Here is a 20,814-nt window from a genome sequence, read left to right as displayed (position 1 = left end):
TGGGGGACACATTTCAACCCATAAGTTGGGCCTTTACAAAGATGTCCACCAATACCTGATTTCGAAGAATTAAAACTAAGGAGAAGTAGGTCCAGAAGGGCCACTGAACAGTGAGGGACTTCAAAGAGAGCTGGGATTTTATTTTAGACAAACTAACTTGAAAGCAAAAGTAAGAACCCTCAAAAGATGTCAGGCAGAAAGCAATATATGCAGGTCACGAATCTACTTGGCTTAGAGATGGAGGAATCAAGTGTAGCCTACAAAAGGATGAGCATTCGCAAGGTAAATGTGTTACAGAGCAGGTCAAGAATTAATCTTTAGGGGGGCGCCTGTGTGGCGCAGTCGTTAAGCGTCTGCCTTCAGCTCAGGGCGTGATCCCAGTGTTCTGGGATCAAGCCCTACATCAGGCTTCTCCACTAGGAGCCCGCTTCTTCCTCTCCCACTCCCCCTGCTTGTGTTCCCTCTCTCCCTGGCTGTCTCTGTCAAATAAATAAATAAAATCTTTAAAAAAAAAAAAAAAGAATTAATCTTTAGAGAATGTTACTATTAGGTAACAATGTGATTAGAAAATGTCACTATTATATAACATTAGATGATAATGCAGAAAAAACGTAATTTAGTATCGTATAAACTAAAAGAGAAGCATCTCAATCATGACAAATATAAGAAAGAGATTGAAGAGGCCTGAAAACAACCAGGGGACTTGGCTAGAGTAAGACTCCAACCAAATAAAGAAAAACTTCTATGGAGAAACTAAGAGGGATGCCAAAGGGATGCCAAGGGGAAGATGACAATGCTTAAGAAATAAAACATGATTTATTTGTACAGTGGGTACAGTAGATCATTACATCAGTGACCCCCAATAAACCACATCTCCTAGCATTCATGCCCTTATATAATCCTCTTCCACACAGACTGTGAGCTTAGCCAAATAACCTGCTTTAACCAATTTGATTATTAACAGGCACTGGCAAGGCAAGCAGAAGCATGATAAGCACTTTCACATAGGAACTTGTTTTCCTGGAACACTGTCCCCTGGAAGCCAGCTGCCATGCTGTAAGGAAGCCTGAGCCAGATTCTGAATGATGAGAGACCACATGGAAAGAGATTGCGAAAACTAAGAGGTCATCATTTCAGCCCCAGCAGAGCTCCCAGCTGAATGCAACCACATTGCATCACAGTGACCTCAACCTATACCAAAGGGAACAGAAAACGTACCCAGCTGAGCCCAGTCAACCCAGAGAATCAGGAGAAATGATAAACCGTTGTTGTCCTAAGCCACCAAGCTTTGTGGCGGTTTATAAAGCAGCAATAGATAATAACTGATATAGTCTGAACAGGATATATGTTTGAGAAATGCGAGAACATGAGACTGAAGATTCTTATAAAACTGGGAAGACTTGTATACGCATGAGGAAAAAAGAAAAAAGGAAAAGCGTGTAAATACAAAGGGTAAAATTAGAATGCAAAGAGAAAAACTAAAGATACTGAAGATGAAGCTGACTCACATGATGAATAATCGGAAAATTTAAGAGAATAACAGGGAAAGCTTTCCACCTACTTCATCGCTTTCATCTACTTCAATTCCACCATCTTTGTCATCATCCATTTGTTTATGTATTGTTTGAAGAGCTTCCAGACTGTATCTGTCTTCTTCTGTGAAGCATGGTGGACTCAGTGATAGGCAGGGATCTGAAAAAGAATAAAGGGCAATCACTAACTTGCTGTACCAAAACATAGACTATATAGTTGAGAATATAATTAAAAGAAAAACAACATATTAAATTTCAGACTAAGTCAAACCAACGGGTTTTTAAAAGTCTAGTAGAGTCATTGAAAGTATAAAATATGAACACAACTCACTAAAAATAAATAACTCAATTTAATGGATATTAGGCAACTACCACCAGGAGTAACTCCAGTACTGACTTCAAGTTGTCTATATTCTTACATATATTGAACCACTTTCTTCTTTTCCAACCCATCATGTTTACTAATTATTTCTCCCCCCAAAAATAGAACCACTTAAGAAAGAAAACCCTAAAAATCATAGAATACAAGATGTTAGTTTCGAAGAATCCAGCTTAACTAAAATATGAATCCAAGAAAATATAGAAGAGAACACAAGAAAAGGATATACAGAAGAGTCATATGATAGAGACTTTTTTTTCACTTTTAAGAATCAGAATCCACCCATATGAATACCTTTTAAAATACACCACTTTGTAAATTTAACAAGGAGAAACTGGGGGAAAGAATACTGAATTTTCAAAAATCGTATTCCTCATGTTTTCTTTAATATATATTTATTGGTTAAACCTCTTCCTATGGAAAATGTGTAAATTTCCATATTCAGGTTGTCAAAAACTAACAATTTAGAGGCAATTTAAGGCTTTTCAAAGCTTAAAAATCAGATTAGTAAAAGTTACCTGTTGACTCAAATAGTAAACAGCCTATACACTAAAATGAAAACATACGGCCAAAACTTCATTCACACCCAATCTGGCTGACTGGCAGACTGACAAAGTCCAAGGACTTACTTCTACCGTTTTACCAGGTCACTAAAATACCCTTTGAAAACATCATCAGAACCACATGTATTTCTAGAAATAGGAATGGCCTAAAAGTTTAAAGTGGTTACTAGCATAACAGAAGGGTTAGCCACAGTTTGGTCTTCTCAACAACAGTTAAAAATTTAGTTCATCATTCTGCCCCTGTTATAAATTAAGTGTCTGATTTTGTACAAGTCATTTGTCCTTGTGTCTTAGATACCATGCCTGTATTTTAAAATAAAGTAGTCTAGATGTTTACTAAGATCTACTGCAGCTATAATGGTCTAAGAAATAACCTAATTCTGTGCTTAGGAAAAAATTCCAAGAAGCCACTACTAGAAACCAATTACTTTTTTTTTTCTTTTTTGGTAAAAGAATAATGCAAATCTGTATTACACGCACGTTCCAGGTGTAACCCTTTGGAGGACTTAACATTTCTAATAGTTTTAATTCAACACGTAATTTTAATTCCTTTAGTCTTGGAAGAGAAGCAAACAGAAAAGGAAACTATAAAAAGGGGAAATGCTCCTAAGTTATATGATGTGTGTGTGTGTGTATTTAAAACTCTGATCACGGTTTGTTAAAATCTAAGAACTTGCAGGTACAGTGGTCAATTACAAATCACAAATTACAATTACAATCACAAAACAACCAGAACCCTGATATGCCTACAAGTTCCAACTCATTTGTACTTATTTTGAATGGATGTAAAGTAAAAGATAAACTCCCAGGTATCCTAACATATGGAAATAGAGAGGATCCGAATACAATGTGATATTGCCTCCAGCAGAGCTATTTTTTTTACATATTTTATTTTGCTAATAAATATGTGAAGTGAAAGTGTTACTGCAATAAGTATACAAGGGGTAGTTAGCATCACTCACTGATTAAATAGGCTTTGTTGTCAACCCTGTCAAACTCAAAAAGAAATGAATGATGAGGGCTCTAAAAACCTTATAAAGCTTTAAAAGAAAATTAGGAGGAACATCTGATTTGAAAAAAATTCATGTAAAAATAAAATTGGTATATTTTTACTTAAATTAACTTATTTAATAAAACATTATCTTTCAAAGTCTGTTTCAGGATTAACTTCTACAGGAAGTGTTTCTGTACTATATCTGTATTATCTTCTAGGGATTAGCTCCTTCCCTGAACACTATTCCATCCATTCAGCAAATGTCTACTGAGCATATACCATGTGTCAGGCACTGGAAATACCATACTGAAAAAAGAAGTTAAAATTCCTCATGAAACTTGCAGCAAAGTGGAGAAGGTGAGTGTAACAAGATAAATAAGCAAAAGGCAGAGCATGTTAGCAGCGTAAGTATTAAGGAGAAAAATAAAGAACAGATATGAAATGCCAAGGAATTTGAAATTCGATTATATTTTATTCTCAAATCATTCAACCTAAGTCCTCATTTGATGTTGTACTTTATTAATCTCTAACTGCTTCATGGGTCATTTTGCCCACACGACTGAGCTTATGAACAAGGCAGGAACCATGTTCTATTTCTCACGATCATAATACTAGGACTTAGCTAGGCAATTTTGTGTCTCTGATAAATTCTGTTACTTCATATACAAACTAAATCATAAACTTCTAGGCTTCTATACTGTGCAAACCAGTGACAGGCATAAGGAATTAAAGGGCTAACAAAAAGTATCTTGTACTTGGGGCGCCTGGGTGGCGCAGTCGTTAAGTGTCTGCCTTCGGCTCAGGGCGTGATCCCAGCGTTCTGGGATCGAGCCCCGCATCAGGCTTCTCTGCTAAGAGCCTGCTTCTTCCTCTCCCACTCCCCCCGCTTGTATTCCCTCTCTCACTGGCTGTCTCCCTGTCAAATAAATAAATAAAACCTTTAAAAAAAAAAAAAGTATCTTGTACTTGAAAAAAACTCACAGTCTAGTGAGAAAAGAAGCATTTGGAATACTACATTAGGTTAGGGACCACCGAAAACACCACTTGTAGGGTGCTAGGAGAGCATGGAGGAAGGGCACCAATACAGACTGGAAAAGAAAAGTCAGATGTTTTCTAGAGGTAACCTTGGGAAGTTTTAAATGTCCTATAGTTGATGACTATAGGAAAGGAGAGAAATGCATGCCTAGAAAAAGAAACATCATATGTTCAGTGACATGAAAAGAAAACGAACATTCAGAGAAATGCCACTAGTTAATATGTCCAGAATACAGAGAATATATGGAAAAAAGAAAAGAGATCAGGTAAGAGATTGGAAAGAAGGGGCCAGATCTCTAAGAGTCATTTTCCAAACTAAGGAATCTGGATTTTTATCCTGAAAACTATAAGAAGCCCATAGGGCATTTTCAAGGAGAAGCCTAACACAATCAGATTCCTTAAGATAGATCATTCTGGTGACAGTGGAAAACAGACAGAATGGTGGCAAGGCTGGGAGGCACAGCTGTCAGGAAGTGCTACTGTAATCCTAGCAGCTTGCAATACTCCATGCGTCCAAGGAATGGAGGAGGGAAATGATGAATATTGCTCTAGGATTTGGTGTTTTGCCAAGCTGGAGCAGCAGAAGGAAAGGAAAAACAGGAGCTGAGGGTATGGCAAGGAGTGATCCATTTCCCCACATAAAATTTTATCTTCTTTTGGGGCTCCTGGGTGGCGCAGTCGTTAAGCGTCTGCCTTCAGCTCAGGGCGTGATCCCGGCATTCTGGGATCAAGTCCCACATTGGGCTCCTCTGCTGGGAGCCTGCTTCTTCCTCTCCCACTCCCCCTGCTTGTGTTCCCTCTCTCGCTGGCTATCTCTCTCTGTCAAATAAATAAATAAAATCTTTAAAAAAATTTTTTATCTCCTTTTGGTACAGTGACTTAAGGACTAGAAATCTAACTTCGAATAGTTGAGAATCCTGAATTCCATTACCTGTTCTAAAGTCTTTTTCATTTCTTTCTCAATTGTTTCCCTTCTAGGTTAATTCAGCACAAATGATCATTTTAACTCAAATTAGCGGACCTAAATTTCTTTTCAAATACACAAACTGTTACAAAAGATCTGTGCATATAATGAATCTGGTATAAGGGTTTCAAAGACAACTGCTAAAATGCCGAAATGCTTCTCCTTTGCCAGTATCTCATTGACGTCTACATTAGCTATCCGAAATGCACCAGCGTGTATCACGTATTCCATAGCCAGAAACATGCTTCTCAGATACTTAAACCAAATTCATTTGTTCAATTAAACATGATACGGAGTGCCTGCAATGTGCCACACCCTGTGCTTGGTGCTGGACATCCACATAACAATTAAAACGAATTTCCTCTGCTCCGTGCCCTCACTTTGTACTATGTGATAAATCTTTTTTGCATTATACAATGAGTATTCCTTTCTTTTCTCTGAATCAAGAACAGCACTTTCTACTGAGGAAAAAGAAATCAGCTGAAACAGAATAAAACTTAACCAAAGTCAGCAACCAACACCACTGTTAAATTCCAACTTGTTTCCCTCTACTCAAACAAATGCTCAGTCTGATTCTGCAGAAATACAGTTTAATGAATTAAAATGACTTCACCCAGGGGCACCTGTGGGTTTCAGTTGGTTAATGTCCAACTCTTGATTTAGGCTCAGGTCATGATCTCAGGGTCATGAAATCAAGCCCTGCAATGGGCTCTGTGCTCTATGTGGAGTTTGCCTGAGATTCTCTCTCCCTCTCTCTCTTAAAAAAATAAAATCTTTAAAAAAATATTTTTAATGATTTCACCTAAAATGAAACATCTATTACATTCTAGAAACCAATGCTATTTTCTGTACATAACTTAATCCCTACAACCTGGTGTGAGACACATTTTTCAGATGAGGAAAGGAGATTCATGAGTAACTTGCTCAAGAGCACATCCCCAGAAACAGCAGAGCTAGGCATCAAATGAAGTCTTCAGGATTCCGATCCACGCTCCAGTGTCAGTATAATGAACGTAAATGGATCAGAGTACCCAACATCAGAGGAGAATAAAGTTTTGCTACCACACATACTACCAGGACCTGAGGAGCTGAGAACACCAAGAAGCATAAATGTGTCCCACAGAAGGGGATCACTAGACAGTCCATGAATGATACTGAGAATCTAGAATATATACCTACACTTTCTCCATTACCTTTCTTTTTCATAACATCCTCACCTCAACACTCCCCTTGAACAAACCTTGATAGTAAGTTTATTACCACAGCGATTGATATGATTGATATATTTGTTGAATGATTTAAATATACATAAATATTAGAAGTCAAATAAATGAACTTCTGAATACAAGTTATTTATCTAGCAAATATATAGATGCCAGACTCTAGGTTAGAAGCCAGGTACACAAAAAAGAAAACAAGTAAATAAAGTTAAATATGGCAAATGCAATGACAGACATATAATAAATACATAATGGTAGCAAAACTAAGGGAGTAATCCTGTCTACATGAAGAGCAAGAAAAAAATTCAAGAAGTGATCTTTACATTTATTCTTAAAAAATGAGCAAGGGGCACCTGGGTGGCACAGTCGTTAAGCGTCTGCCTTCGGCTCAGGGCGTGATCCCGGCGTTCTGGGATCAAGCCCTGCATGGGGCTTCTCTGCTAGGAGCCTGCTTCTTCCTCTCCCACTCCCCCTGCTTGTATTCCCTCTCTCGCTGGTTGTATCTCTCTGTCAAATAAATAAATAAAATCTTAAAAAAAAAAAATGAGCAAGTGTTCTCTAGGAAGATGTCCGTAGGCAGGAACATAATCTGCTAATAGTTATTATGCTAACAAAACAATGATGACAATAACTACTAATTATAGAATGTCTATTATACCTAACTATATATGAATTATATATTATACATTTCACTTTCCTAGAAAGTAGGCACTATTATTCTCATTTAATTGGATAACCAAAAGACTGACAATATCATGAGGGCCAGATTACGGAGGAATTACTCTAAAGTGAATATAAAGGAGAAAAAATATTAATAAATATTTAATAATAAATATTAAATTACTCACTGAAAGCTCCTATAGTTTCCTTGGCATGCAAAGCTCTTTCTCCCAAATCCACCCATGGTTGGGTAACTACTACCTTCATTCAAACTCAAATGTTCCTCCTCAAAGGCCATCTTATTTCCCTATCTAAAATAGCTTCACTTTGGTTTTTTTTTGTTTTTTTTTTTATTTTTTTAAAGATTTTATTTATTTATTTGACAGAGATAGAGACAGCCAGTGAGAGAGGGAACACAAGCAGGGGGAGTGGGAGAGGAAGAAGCAGGCTCATAGTGGAGGAGCCTGATGTGGGGCTCGATCCCATGATGCCGGGATCACGCCCTGAGCCAAAGGCAGACGCTTAACCGCTGTGCCACCCAGGCGCCCCCTAAAATAGCTTCACTTTGACTCTATGTGCTGTAGTGTTCTTCATAGTACTGTATCACAGTGCACTATACTATGTATTTATATATATGCTTACCGCCCAATTCCCCCACTGTAATGCAATCATGAGATTACAGGCTTCTGTTTTGATCATTGTTCTTTCCTGAGTGCCTAGAACAGTGCCTGGCTCACAGCAAGTGCTCAAAAAACATTTGTTTATTGAATAACTAACCTAATCGGTTTTTCAATATAAATGTTTGAAAAAGGAAAACTTTTCAAGAAATTACATGGCTGGGGCGCCTGGGTGGCTCAGTCGTTAAGCGTCTGCCTTCGGCTCAGGGCGTGATCCCGGAGTTCTGGGATCAAGCCCCACATCAGGCTCTTCCGCTGGGAGCCTGCTTCTTCCTCTCCCACTCCCCCTGCTTGTGTTCCCTCTCTCTCTGGCTGTCTCTCTCTCTGTCAAATAAATAAATAAAATCTTAAAAAAAAAAAAAAAGAAATTACATGGCTGATGAGAAAATTAAGATGTAGAAAATGACAACAAAACATCTTACCTCTTTATGACACTAATATTAAATCGACCTAATTAGTAAAAATCTATTAACATCACTTCTCCTATTAAAACAATCAATGGACCCCTAGAATCTAAAGTCTATTTACTCATTGTCAAATATTACTGTTTAAATATTTATTAAACAAAATAAAGAACATATTATGCAAAAATAATCAAGAGAAACTTTAAAATATTTAAGATGGTCTTCCTCAAGGCTTTACACTCATGGTAAAGATGAAACTTCATGGGGGAAAGACTAAGCCAGTTTTATTACTATATATTATTACATATATATATTAAATGTATATTACTACTATAACATTACTACACCTAATAAAAATGATGCCTGAATTTTACATGCAAGCAATTATATTTTTGGTGGCATTAGGAAAGAGAAATTGGATTTTTTAATAAGTGGGGTTAGAAAAAAGAAAAAAGCAAGAATTTGAATAGGCTTTGACTCAACCTAAGGCAAGCTGTATGACAGTGAATATACTTGGTTGATAAACGGGCTCAAGGGAAGGTTACCCACATGTCACAGATGTCTCAGGGGTCTCTGCATTGGTGCAAAATGGTGGGACAATATGACATTCAGGAACTAAGATGAGCTCAAAGAGTAGTTTGGCTAACCGACTGGTTTTCTCCATGAGAGTGCCACCCAGTGCTCTGCCTGTCCCCCTCACACTCACCTCTCCACACACTGCTGCTACGGACTTACAGGGGAGGGGTGTGGAAGCCAAGAATGTTAAGCAACTAGAATGCCTGGGCCAGTCCCACACAGCAGAAAACAACCTTGTCCTTGGCTATGCCAACAGTCGCCCAAAGAGAGGAAGAAAACACTAGCAACTGCTGGATGGAGGAGCAGCAGGATATGAACCTGGAAAGACAGCCTGGAGCCATCAGCCACTGAAGGACGATGAATCACTGAAAGAGGCGTCTAAAAGAAGCAACGATGATTTTTAAGTAGGACTGTGACATAATGACAAATGTAACAGAGAGAAATTACAACTTATATTTTGTGTAGTGCTTTCAAGTTCAAAATATGCTTTCCCATGTAGTCGGTTTTATTTTCATCTAGAGAAGAAACTTTAGTTTACACGCTTGTTACCAATGAATGTCTGTTCCAACAGTCCAGGCAGGAAGTAACAGAATATAAGCCACAATCACGGCAGTGTAGAAAGAAAAGGTCATACTGAAGGGACAACTGAGCGCAGTCAAAGAAAGGAGACAAATATGATTGACATTTCATACCTACAAGTCTAGGTTAAAAAAAAAAAAAGGGCTGAGCCAACCAAACAACACAGTTTAAAAATGTGTTAAATGGGATTCCATTCAGCCTTCCATATTTAAGAGGAATAAATATTTATGCCATATTCTCTATTTTGTCATCCCATTCAATCAATATATGTAAGGAATACGGTTTGGAAACCTGAGAAAACAAGAGCTTCAGAAATAACTGAAGCTGAAAAAGTAAATCCAGTCTTTAGAACTAATTTCCGTCCCATAATACCCTTAAGGTCAGCAAATTTCATGCAGAAGAGAACTAAGAAGGGGAGCCAGCCAACTCTTAATCACAAACCAATGACTGTAGCCTGTTAACAATGTGCAACATCGTATACTGCCAAGAACTTGGCTTACCATACAGGCAACTAATCTTGTGATCAGGATTTTCTTAATTACCACCACTGAGAGACATTCTTTAAATAAATGTTGTCTGTATTTAGTACTTCCATTAATAGTTCAAGCATTTATCAAATTAAATACTCCAATCTAAATATTTTGAGAATATATGTTCTCTAAAATCTTTAGAAATAATTCCTTGGTATCACGTTTCAACAAACTAAAGATATGATTCAAATTCAAAATAAAAGTAAATAATGTCTTCTCTCTTCTGATATCCTCTTGAGGGCGAGTCTTTTGCCCCTTATATTTCCAGTCTAGCATACCACCAACACCTAGCATATAGTAGGATTAATGGATGTTTCTCAAAAAATGTAGTAAGTAATTAATAAAGGCCACTGTATACTTTTTTAGAGAGAAGTTAGTTTCAACCCATTATCTATTATATTATTTGGTATAGAGTAGATATTCAAAATATGCTAACATTTATTAAGAGCATATTACATGCCAGAACAACAAATGAGAAAGAAAACGTTGTAACTGGCATACACAATGTTATACCAGGATGCTATAAAAATGCAGGTGGAAGACTCTAGAATCTCTAATATTTACTCATATAATTAAACTCACCCATTAAAGGAAACAAACCTTACCAATAGAGGGCTGAGAAACCACTGCAGATGTACCTAATTATGCCGTTAAGTGTTACACTGAACAGAAAATAAAGGGCCTTTACTTTAGACCCCTCCTGACTAATGACTGCCTCTTGGAGCTCTGAATCTCTTTAATCACTAGCTTTGTATTAAAAGTACCTATTAATTAGCCTCTACTCTTATAAAAAGAAAGAAGTTTCCCCTGATTTTTGGCTAAAAATTTCCCTTAAAGAAAGTGCCTAGTTCAACTATACCTTCCAAACGTTTTAAACAGACCATCCTATACAAACTCACTTACTGAGGTCCCTTCGCACTTCCCAGGAACATTTTTCAATTTATCATCTTCTGATTACTTCATTTCCACTTATTCCCCCACCAACAAAAAGCATCTTGTCCTTGCCACCTCAAACAGTTCCTGCTAATCTCAAAGAGCCTCTCTAAAGGTAAGAGACAGAAGAGAATACCTCTGCCTTGAAACTATCTTAATATGAAATTCACTTACCAACACATCCCTCATCCAAAAAATATCTTCATATATGTTCACGTTTAACCAATATGTTCCTTCAATGTATTTAAATAAATGAGTATTTTTGCAACTGAATTTCTCTCCGCATTCACTGGCAGCTGCCTATTTCCATTGTGCTTTATAGTATAAGTTCCTAGAAAGTAGTAATATATCTGTTTATAACATTAGCTACATCTATCATATGCGCGAAAATAACGTTGACTACACATAAAAAAGAAAAAAAAAGTAAACGAGTGAACTGATTTACTGACTACTAGTTTCCCGGGACACCACAAACACTAACATTTCAGTTAGAAGCATTATATGCACAGAATAGTGCAATAACTTTGCTTATTTTTATTTTGTGTTGTTTTGGAGGGAATATGATAAATCAAAGGGACAACCAGAACACTATGAATGTACCTAATGACACTGAATTGTATAATTAAAATGGTAACATTTTCCATTATATGTATATTTTACACAATAAAGAAAAAAGCTACAACCAAACACAAGCTATAGAAAGCAAAGATCATTAATACTATCTTAATCTTATCTGTATCAACACTTTGAAAGAGAACATTGTTGTTACTGCCTGGCATTGATCCAAGAGCAAGACACCGTTACACTTCTTTCACAGAGCAAGAACTTAACCACAACCACATAAAATAAAATTAGTATCCCAATTTTACAGAAAGAAAGGTTGAAGAGTCTATACAAGGAAAATAACTTTCTTTTTAAAGATTTATTTGAGAGAGAGAGAAAAGGAGGGGGTGAGGAAGTCAAGCAGACACAGTGCTGAGCCCAATACAGGGCTCGATCTCAGGACCGTGAGGATCAGACCTGAGCCGAAATCAAGAGTCGGAAGCTTTCAACCGACTTCACCACCCAGGTCCCAGGAAAAGAACTTTTAATTCATTCACATCCTGCCACTTACTGTACAACCTCAGGAAAGTCATTTAACTTCTTTGCCTTAACTTACTGATGTGTAGAATGGGAATAGACAGCAACTTTTGTCAAGTTGATGTTAGAATTAAATGAGACATCTACAGATAAAACACCTAACACAGTGTGTGGAACATGTTTGGAACTCAGCAGACAACACTCAGTAGATACCTATTACTATTATCCAGAAAAGTGAGGGCATTAGCTAATCAACAGCACAACACCAAGCCTCCTGCAATCTAAGTCTAGGCTTTTTATGATATTACTATTACTTTAACAGACATCAAAAACATCATTTTTCTAGGGGCGCCTGGGTGGCTCAGTCGTTAAGCGTCTGCCTTCGGCTCAGGGCGTGATCCCGGAGTTCTGGGATCGAGCCCCACGTCAGGCTCTTCTGCTGGGAGCCTGCTTCTTCCTCTCCCACTCCCCCTGCTTGTGTTCCCTCTCTCGCTGGCTGTCTCTATCTCCGTCGAATAAATAAATAAAATCTAAAAAAAAAAAAAAAAAAACACACACACATCATTTTTCTAAATTAGACTTAACTCTATCTTTTGGTTGATTCGAAAACCAAATAGACACTAAAAGACAAGGAGAAAAGATAAAGAGGGAATAGAGCATTTATCGGGTAACACATGCCAGGTGCTTTACTTGGTTATCTAATTCAACTTCTCTCAACAACCATGCCATGTTGGGATCACGCTTCTTCTTTCCATGATGAATAAACCAAATTCTCATATGCAAAGCAATATGCCCAAAGTCAAAGAGCTGGTTAATTATTCTGCTGAAATTCAAAAGAACTTAATTTTTCCCCATCTCCCATAGTACGTCAAAAGAAAAAGACCTCCTATTTCTAAAAATACCGCAAAAGAATATTCTGAAAGCAAATTCCAAAACAAAAATTCTAAAAGCAGGTTCATTAAAAAGCAGTACTTACTATGAGTATTTAATCTCCAAAGATTACTATACTGAAAAAGAAAAACACTCATTTAGGTATAAGTTTTACCCTGTCCTTACATGATTAGTTTGTTCAAACAATTATTTTAGAAAGTTCTTACTGTTTCTAAGTGAAAACAAATTCACATTTCCAACTGGGAAGCAGAATTCATTGCCCCACCAATTTGGTTTCAGCAACAAAAAATGGGTAATTCCCCTTCCATGTACTGTTCTATAATAATGGAAGAAAGATTTACAAAGTTATACTTCACTCAGTGAAAGAGGTGAGTGCCATGCATATGTGCACTTGTGATGGTAGTCACAGAAGAGAAATGAGGCCACCACCAGAGACTTGATAATTAGGATATTTGTAAATCAAATATTTCTAAGTTGACAATGTCGAAAGAAACCACCAACTAAGCCTTTCTCTTATGGAAATCACCTCCCAAAACAGATAGCCACTGGTTTTGTTTTGTTTTGTTTTGTTTTGTTTTGGGAAGGGGAAGTCTCATAAAACCCTCCACACAGTAAAGGTTTACAAACTCAGCTTCCAACATACAGGGCTCCTATGTAAAAACGTGTAGCTAAAAAGCTTACTGAAATCCTTACTGGTAATTAAAACACCAAAGCAGAAAATATTATAAAGGTATCTCTGAATTTTGAAGAAAATATCTGCCCAGAATTTTTTTAAAGCCTCGTTTTTTCCCTGACGTTTTGTGAATTTTTATTTGCTAATAAATACTGAGTACCTACCATATACCAGATTCTGTTGTCGTTTCTCTTAACATATTAATTCTAATTTTTATATTAATAATGAAACATATTACTATTTATATTTTTAAAGTAAGCAAACTGAGATTGAGATAAGTCACCAAAAGACAGTCTGCATTTTAAATTTATATTCATGTGGTCAGATCCACTAACTGTTTTCCTGCACTGCATATCTACTTAGAGTTGTGGATAATATTCGTGAGAACTGCCAGTTCTACAGGGATGAACCATGAAGATTAAGCACATCAGTGTAAAGAAATCCTGAAATAATTGAGTACATAATAACATTTTAAGCATGAACTTGAAAAGAAAGTAAACCTGGTATTGAAAAAGTTTTAAGACCAAAGGTAACAGCTCTCCTGGTTCACCACTGAAGCCCTGGGGAGATCTAATCTACATCATCTATTCTACACCTATATCTAACTTAGGAGTAATTCAATTAAAAAGGCCAATATCGGGGTGGCTCAGTCGGTTAAGTGTCTGCCTTCAGCTCAGGTCATGATACCCGATACCCGGGCCGTGGGATCACGTACCGCATCGGGCTCCCTGCTCAGTGGAGAACCTGCTTCTCCCCCTCCCTCTGCCCCTCCCCCTGCTCATGCTCTCTCTCTCTCTCTCACTCGCTCTCACTCTATCTCAAATAAATAAAATCTTTAAAAAGATAAAAATAGATAAAAAGGCCATCAAGGGATGTCAATTTTATCAGAAAAACTGCTTTTGTTTTTGTCAATGTTTCTTTTGTTCCTTCATGTCAGATGCCCATACCCCATACCTTTCATTTCACTCACTGCTTTTGTATACCTTAAGAATTCCAGTGAACATTTTCTAATGCTAAGATATTCACAGACAAAACGATTCCTTTTAAGACATCCAAAAGCTATCCCCCGCCCCCCAAAAAAAGACACCCAAAAGCAAAGGAGAGAAACTGGAGATGTCAGCATTTGTTAAGAAGCTTGTAAAGGGCCTCATGCAAAAAAGCAGAATCAGGCAAAGCATCTGTTAGTATATGAGCGAAATGGCAGCTAATTCTAAAGATCATTAATTAATTTCAGTCTCCAATATAGTCTTTTCTATCTATCTTTACACATGATTTTTCACACCATATAATTCTAACATCTATTTCTGCTTTGAAATATGAAAGTAGAGTTCAGAATTACGGAGGTTACTGGAGATTCCTCACATGCAGCCAACACTGTTCCTAACCAGTATGGCAAACAGAAACACGTCCCAGAGGAACCTCCGTTCCCTAAAAGTGTTTACTTCAGCTCTTCGGTAGTAATGATGTCCTGTCATCAACAAATCAACTTTTAGGGGTTCTCTCTAAACACCAGATTTCATTGAAGGTAACACTGAAAGTAATGAAATTATTTAATCAATATATCAAAATATATGCACACGAATTAATACTGACCTTCCTATTCAGAGATGTTTCCTTTAGGAAAGTATATACACTTTCTCCAATAATTCTACCACTGTCCAAAACTCAGGGCACACATGACTCAACTGAAAGAATTAGCCCCAAAGAATGTGCAGTGTTTTTCTGCATATTCTTTAAAATGGAACAATTCCTTCCACTTAGTATAGATTTAAACTTTGGAAAATGCTCAATCAACTGGAAGAACGTCATTTCTGCTCCAAACAATGTATCAAGTGCCAGTAAAGAAAAAGATTTTCTCATATGGTCAAATTTCAATTCATTAACCCTCAAACTTACTTTTACTTTATATTTTTTTGGAATACGCTATTAATACCTTAAGTTATTTTCAATTATTGTAACCTAAAAAATAACTGCAGGATAATATAAGTTCCTGGAGGAAGAGTATTAAAAGATAAAAAACTGGCCTAAATACAGTCAACTGAGCCAGACATTTAGCAGTTCAGTACAAAGATAATATAAATTTTCATTTATTAAGATATGCTAATTCCTTTTATTTCACAAATTTTCTGAATTTTCATTTCTCAATTTGAACTAAAACCAATATAATTACTTTAATTATGTGTCTTGTTCATATTCCCATCACCTACAGCAAACACGCAAGTATTTACTGAATGAGTGGATCAACACAGAAACTCAATGAGTGATCATGGATTAAGCTGATTTATATTTATTTATTTTTGCCTATCTTAATTACACTAGAAAATTTTCCTTTTTATATAGAAAAATCAAATCAACAAAAAATAACCAAACCACTGAATGTGACAAAGTACCAAGCACTTTGGCTGACAATAACGCTATTCTTATAACCGCTCAAGACCAAAAACTCCACGGTCATTTTTTTTTTAAGATTTTATTTATTTATTTGACAGAGAGAGAGAGAGAGGGAGGGAACATAAGCAGGGGTAGTGGCAGAGGGAGAGGGAGAAGCAGACTCCCTGCCCAGCAGGGAGCCCGATGTAGGGCTCGATCCCAGGACCTGGGATCATGACCTAAGCTGAAGGCAGACACTGAGACAACTGAACCGCACCCAGGCTCCCCTCATTCTTTTTTTTTTTTTTTAAAGATGTATCTATTTATTTGAGAGAGAGCTAGCGTGCCAGAGCACACAAGTGGGGGGAGGGGCAAAGAGAAAGAAGCTCAAGCAGACTCCCTGCTGAGCACCAGGCTCAATCTCACAACCCAGAGATCATGACTCGAGCCAAAACCAAGGGTCAACACTTAACCAACTGAGCCACCCAGGCACCCCTAAGGTCATTCTTGACTACAACCCTCACACACATAAAATCCAACCACAGAAAATGTGTTGGTTCTACCTTCAAAACATTATCCAGACTTTGCCCCATTCAGAGTCACCATCATCTCTTGTGGGGACTACTGTTCCTCACCCTTTAATGTCTTCTCTCCCCTCCTTTCATAGCAAAATCCATGGTCACTTATTATAATTACTCCTCTGCAAACACACTCAAGTCCCTGGCCCATTTCTCACTATATTACACTTAGTTATTAGCAAAGCCATAACCATGGTAAAAATCTGATTCTCCACCTACTCTGTCCCTGCACCCATGCATCTAAACATAGCTGAGCATGGTCCATAATCACAGACCTCAACTGCACCCTTAACTTGACCAGGCAATCAAACTCTAACACCCAGGCCAATTCACATTCGTACTCTATTTCACACCTTCTTGATCCTCAATGCCTTCTCCTCATTCTCATTCACAGCAAAGACTCTGCTTTCTGTACTTCACCAGAAGAAAAAGAAAAAAAATTACACAAATCATTCATAAGAGAATTTCTGTAAACTCACATCACACGCTGAACGACCTCCCAACAGCTACACTTCAAACTGGGTCTCTTGCCTGTAGCCACAAATGAATTATCCAAGTTTCTACATAAAGACAATCCCTACATTCATGAACTAAACCTCATCCCATCTGGCCTCTCAAGAGCACTATGCCAGAAATTCACACTTAACATTTTGCTCTCAATGAATCACTACCATCAGAATATAAACATTGTTTTTTTCCACCTCTCATCCTTTAAAAAAGGGGGGGGAGGGACAAAATATTCTCAACGCCACTGCATTACTACTCCATTTCTTTGTTCTCCTTTGCAGAAAATCTTGAAAACATTGCTAACTTACCATCTCCAATTTCTCTCCTCCCTCTCTGTCTTAAAATACGCTCCCATCAGGCTTACACGCTCACCACACCACCAAAACTACTACTGGTCAAAATCACCAATAATCTCTACCTTACTAAATCCAATGGTCAATTCACATCGCTCCTGTTTCTTGGCCTATCGGTAATCATCTGCCACAGTTGATCATTCTCTTCTTTATTCAGTTTCCAGGACAACATAATATTCTTTTTTTCCTCCTCACTCACTGCTGCTTCTCAGTTTTCTCTTCCAAAGGGTATGAGGAAACTGTGGAGGATTATGGTTATATCCATTACCTTGACAGTGGTGACGGTTATATGGGCGTATACAAATGTTAACACTTACCAAATTGTACACTTTAAATAGGAACCATTTATTATATGCCAATTATATCTCCAAAAAAAATGTTTAAAAAAAAAACCTGTCAGTTTTCACATACCATTCCTAGTCTCCATGATTGCTCAGAGATCATGAAAATAAGATAATTAGTTATTTTCAAACCTTAGAATGAAAATATCCTGACCATTGAGAACAGTTAGTTCCTTTCTCATCATATTCTCTCTCAATAACTTATATCTACCATTTTCAATCAATTATCTTTCTAACAAAAGAGAGAATTCAATGGGTGGTGAAGCGTTTGGCCTTCTATTGTCATCTACTATCATAACAGGATCAGAAATAATTGCTGCCTTGTTTTTTTCTCCAAACATAACATTCCAAAATGCCTTTTATCATTCTCAGCACTCTCTACAAGCCTCAGCAAAATTTGGCCTTCAAAATTATGAACACAATTGACAGAAATCTGGGCTACTTTATTCACTATCACTTATATGTGCTATCTTCTATCTTTTCATAATTTTATATCCCTGCCTCAATTAACATGTATCTGTATCAGGTATTTTAATAAATACTAATTACAAGAAATTAAGTAAATAAGTAAAATGGTACTTGAAGCATATTAAGAAATAAACTCATTAAAATATTTTACAAAAATCAAACACCTATGTGTTGGCGGGGAGGGGTATATGTGTGTAAAATATTGAGCTAGCAAGAGCTCATGGAAATTAAATGCTCAAGGAGCCACTATATTTATGTCACAACTCATTAGCAATAAGAGACTCAGGGAGACATGGCTGGGACAGTGTCAGGTATGTGTTTTGTACAGAATATGCCATACTGTACAGTACATAAGTAGTACCTGCAGAATGTGGCTTTAAGGACAGTGGATTGGAGGCAAGGAATCAAGTAATTTTATCTCAAGCAATGAGGTCTAAACTGTAAGGCTGTACCAATGAGGTGAGATAGAATGAGGCAGATTGCATAAATATTACAAAGTAAATTTTACTAACTCCTGGAACTCTCCACTCTTTCCACCACAGTATGCAGCCTCCATTAAATAGAGATGTCATCAACAGGAAAAGATCTTATTCATTACCAAGCATAAAGGTAACTACGATTTTCCTTTGTATTTTATAATTTTAGAGAAAGATACACCCAGATACATACATTTATAAATGATTACATACTGAAAACTAAACTCATATTATTATAAGCCCTTTTATTTATTTATTTATTTATTTGGCCCCATTAACAACAGGAAGACTGTTCTTACAGATAATCCAAGAAAACTCCACCTACCACATGACAGATTGGAACACTGCAACAGCTCCCTCCCACCTTAGGATATGAGGAAAAAACATGAGGCAGGGTGGCATCGAATAGGTAGAAATTGGCCAATGAGGACATGTTGTCAAAAAGACGGACAATCACTGCATTCTTTCTGCATACAGAACTCAATCAGGCATTTCTAAGAAATGATTTAGAATGATCTAGAATGAAATGAAAGAAGTCATTCATAAAATGGTGATCATTTTAAGTAATACTAGCTTTGCTTCCTGAAATGACGTCACAGTGTAGATCCTATACTGAAAAGTCTTACATTATTACCATAATCCAGGCATAAATTTAGATTCCATCTAAGGAAACAATTTTGTCACTAAAAGATATGATTTCTATCCTAAATGTGGCTATACTCTTAACAAGAGCAAAGTTCTTTGCAGACCAGCATTGATTCAATCTTCTAAAAATAGACTTTTCACTCTATTTTTGACAGGGAAGAGAAATGAGTGGGAACAACATCTGTATATTGTCTGACTATTAAAAGCTCAAGTCCAGGTCGCCCCGTCCATCTCTCCACCACTGCTATCAGAGATAACCTCATCACTCCCCCACAGCCTTCTAATGGTGTCCCTACCTCTAGCACCACCACACTACAGATGTGCCCTGTTTTACAGCCACCGTATCTTTTTAGAATATGCACTGGTCACATCATCCCTCCTGCTGAAATCCTTCAGGACCTCCCTATCCCCCAAAGAATAAAGTCCAATCTCCACAGCATGAAACACAAGACACAATCTGATCTCTGAAGAATCACTTCCCAGGGATTCACCCTCTCTGTAAAGCCTTCCTGACCTTCCTAACAGGTATTTCCAATTCTCCCCTCTCACAGCAGTTTATGTGTAACTATTACAACAGCAAGTGACTCTACCTATCAACCAGCATTCTCCCTAAATAATCACACCACCACCAATTCTAGTCAGGCCTGAGCTCAAATCGCAATTCCACTATTTATTAACTATGTAATCTTTAGAAAACCTCTTAACATCTTTGGTTCTCTGCTATCTCAGCGGCAAAATTAGCATAAAATATTCACCCTAATTCACTAGCAATGAAAAAATATGAAGAATAATACACAGTTCAAGAAAACTTGTAGAATCATAGTGCAGCTAACAACATCCATTAAACCCAAAAAAGAAATTAACATTTATTACATAAAGGAACCAAACCTCCTCGATGTCAGGTGTAAGTTCTACCTTTGTGATAAGGATATATAGGTAATGAGTTTTATTTAAAGAAAATGTCCTGTTTTTCAGGGGGAAAAAACTAGTCACAAGCCTATAAAAACTAAACTGTTAACATTAAACTGACCTCCAACTTTAAGACAACAAAAGTATATTTAGTTTCATATAAATGCACAGTGAATCTCATAGAAATTAGTATTTAAACAAAAAGAACACTGCCTCAATTCCCAGAAACTTTTTATTCAAAACAACTATTGACAAATCTAGTATTTGATGGTATTACCTCTAAAAAAAAAAAATACAAATGTGATCAAAATTACTTAAGTAAAATATTTAAAACTTCAATGAAAATATGGAACACATTTTCTACAAAGACATCTGGGATTTTAGAAGTCCCTCATCAAACCTGGGATACTCCCTTCAATATGTCCCTAGCGTCTCACCCAGGGAAGAGACTTTCTGGGAGAGGAAGGGTAAGAAGGG

The 20,814-nt window shown here is 37.0% G+C and overlaps 1 protein-coding gene across 2 annotated transcripts in view; it reads right to left on the bottom strand.

The window, feature by feature from the left end:
- STIM2 (stromal interaction molecule 2) overlaps positions 1-20,814 on the bottom strand; it is a 138,175-nt gene that overhangs the window by 80,701 nt on the left and 36,660 nt on the right. For both annotated transcript variants that reach the window (XM_044389759.3, XM_026514556.4), the window contains exon 2: positions 1,562-1,692. In XM_044389759.3, coding sequence (XP_044245694.2) covers positions 1,562-1,692 — 131 coding nt within the window. The remainder of the gene's footprint in view (positions 1-1,561; positions 1,693-20,814) is intronic.

The sequence above is a fragment of the Ursus arctos genome, unplaced genomic scaffold, assembly GCF_023065955.2.
Source record: "Ursus arctos isolate Adak ecotype North America unplaced genomic scaffold, UrsArc2.0 scaffold_9, whole genome shotgun sequence".
Lineage (NCBI taxonomy): Eukaryota > Metazoa > Chordata > Mammalia > Carnivora > Ursidae > Ursus > Ursus arctos.
Note: the sequence above shows the minus strand (reverse complement) of the source record. Positions and strands in the feature narration are given on the sequence as shown.